A 2,666-nucleotide genomic window follows, 5' to 3' on the forward strand; every position below is an offset into this window, starting at 1 on the left:
AAATCTGCAACAAGGGAACACTCACATTTTCAGCAGCTCCTTGACATCGGCCGCCCATGAAGTGTGGGTGAGAGATAGGTCAGATTTCCTCTCCACTGCGCCCCTAGGAGGCTCCTTCACAAAGAAGATCAGCATCAGGACCGCTATCAGGCCGAGTCCCGGGGTTACCTGCAAGAGAGACGGTACAACAGTCATAATCTGCTGACCGAGGCACATAAATCTAATAATAAACCTTCATGCTGAACTTTGACCTCAGAAACCTCCCCAAGATCCGCCTATCCACTCACCCGTAGCGCCCAGTGCCAGTCTCCTCCCGCTGCGCTTGTCACCTGTGACCCCGCAATGTAGCCGAGGCCGCTGTGCCAAAAAGAAAGCATGTCATAAAACATCCAAAACACCGAATACAATCAGAGGGTATGTAAACCCGAAAAATTCACTCTTATTCGGTCCGTCTTGGGGGTCCTCTGCAGTCCTAACACTTCCCGTCTAGGGGGGGCTCGGCCGTCCTAACACTTCCCGTCTGGGGGGCGCTCGGCCATAAACAGCTCCCGTCTAGGGGGGGCTCTGCCGTCCTAACAGCTCCCGTCTAGGGGGGGCTCTGCCGTCCTAACAGCTCCCGTCTAGGGGGGGCTCTGCCGTCCTAACAGCTCCCGTCTAGGGGGGGCTCTGCCGTCCTAACAGCTCCCGTCTAGGGGGGGCTCTGCCGTCCTAACAGCTCCCGTCTAGGGGGGGCTCTGCCGTCCTAACAGCTCCCGTCTAGGGGGGGCTCTGCCGTCCTAACAGCTCCCGTCTAGGGGGGGCTCTGCCGTCCTAACAGCTCCCGTCTAGGGGGGGCTCTGCCGTCCTAACAGCTCCCGTCTAGGGGGGGCTCTGCCGTCCTAACAGCTCCCGTCTAGGGGGGGCTCTGCCGTCCTAACAGCTCCCGTCTAGGGGGGGCTCTGCCGTCCTAACAGCTCCCGTCTAGGGGGGGCTCTGCCGTCCTAACAGCTCCCGTCTAGGGGGGGCTCTGCCGTCCTAACAGCTCCCGTCTAGGGGGGGCTCTGCCGTCCTAACAGCTCCCGTCTAGGGGGGGCTCTGCCGTCCTAACAGCTCCCGTCTAGGGGGGGCTCTGCCGTCCTAACAGCTCCCGTCTAGGGGGGGCTCTGCCGTCCTAACAGCTCCCGTCTAGGGGGGGCTCTGCCGTCCTAACAGCTCCCGTCTAGGGGGGGCTCTGCCGTCCTAACAGCTCCCGTCTAGGGGGGGCTCTGCCGTCCTAACAGCTCCCGTCTAGGGGGGGCTCTGCCGTCCTAACAGCTCCCGTCTAGGGGGGGCTCTGCCGTCCTAACAGCTCCCGTCTAGGGGGGGCTCTGCCGTCCTAACAGCTCCCGTCTAGGGGGGGCTCTGCCGTCCTAACAGCTCCCGTCTAGGGGGGGCTCTGCCGTCCTAACAGCTCCCGTCTAGGGGGGGCTCTGCCGTCCTAACAGCTCCCGTCTAGGGGGGGCTCTGCCGTCCTAACAGCTCCCGTCTAGGGGGGGCTCTGCCGTCCTAACAGCTCCCGTCTAGGGGGGGCTCTGCCGTCCTAACAGCTCCCGTCTAGGGGGGGCTCTGCCGTCCTAACAGCTCCCGTCTAGGGGGGGCTCTGCCGTCCTAACAGCTCCCGTCTAGGGGGGGCTCTGCCGTCCTAACAGCTCCCGTCTAGGGGGGGCTCTGCCGTCCTAACAGCTCCCGTCTAGGGGGGGCTCTGCCGTCCTAACAGCTCCCGTCTAGGGGGGGCTCTGCCGTCCTAACAGCTCCCGTCTAGGGGGGGCTCTGCCGTCCTAACAGCTCCCGTCTAGGTGGGGCTCTGCCGTCCTAACAGTTCCCGTCTAGGGGGGGCTCTGCCGTCCTAACAGCTCCCGTCTAGGGGGGGCTCTGCCGTCCTAACAGCTCCCGTCTAGGGGGGGCTCTGCCGTCCTAACAGCTCCCGTCTAGGGGGGGCTCTGCCGTCCTAACAGCTCCCGTCTAGGGGGGGCTCTGCCGTCCTAACAGCTCCCGTCTAGGGGGGGCTCTGCCGTCCTAACAGCTCCCGTCTAGGGGGGGCTCTGCCGTCCTAACAGCTCCCGTCTAGGGGGGGCTCTGCCGTCCTAACAGCTCCCGTCTAGGGGGGGCTCTGCCGTCCTAACAGCTCCCGTCTAGGGGGGGCTCTGCCGTCCTAACACTTCGCGTCTTGGGGGTGCTCTGCCGTCCTAACACTTCGCGTCTTGGGGGTGCTCTGCCGTCCTAACACTTCCCGTCTTTGGGGTGCTCTGTCGTCCTAACACTTCCCGTCTTGGGGGTGCTCTGCCGTCCTAACACTTCCCGTCTTGGGGGTGCTCTGCCGTCCTAACACTTCCTACCTTGGGGGGGACAACACTGATCTTCCATAGATACAGTACAGTGAGAGAGCGTTGTCACCCTAGGACAGGAAGTGTGCTACTGGCAGGATCATGAGGAGAAAAAAAGAAAACTAATGCAGTCACGACATGTGATGAGTGCACTTATTGGTTTGGCCCCCTGACCTAACCTGACCCCTCCCCTAAGATACAGAAATACCTTGAATTGATGGCCGCCGTTACACTGTTTACATGCAGGGGTGCAAGTCCTGGCCGTACCCGAGCATTACAGCCCCATAGACTTCCATGGCTGGAGACGATTGAAGACGCTCCCAT

The 2,666-nt window shown here is 62.1% G+C and overlaps 1 protein-coding gene across 1 annotated transcript in view; it reads right to left on the reverse strand.

Moving 5' to 3' along the window:
• Positions 1–25: 25 nt before the first annotated feature.
• LOC108803768 (protein spinster homolog 1-like) overlaps positions 26–2,666 on the reverse strand; it is a gene marked incomplete at its 3' end in the record, with an annotated part of 11,146 nt that continues 8,505 nt past the window's right edge. Inside the window, exons 5-6 of the mRNA XM_018575575.1 lie at positions 288–357; positions 26–168 (exon numbers count right to left, since the gene is read on the reverse strand). Coding sequence (XP_018431077.1) covers positions 26–168; positions 288–357 — 213 coding nt within the window. The remainder of the gene's footprint in view (positions 169–287; positions 358–2,666) is intronic.

Source organism: Nanorana parkeri, unplaced genomic scaffold (genome assembly GCF_000935625.1).
Source record: "Nanorana parkeri isolate BGI_ZX_2015 unplaced genomic scaffold, ASM93562v1 scaffold4177, whole genome shotgun sequence".
In the NCBI taxonomy this organism is placed as follows: domain Eukaryota; kingdom Metazoa; phylum Chordata; class Amphibia; order Anura; family Dicroglossidae; genus Nanorana; species Nanorana parkeri.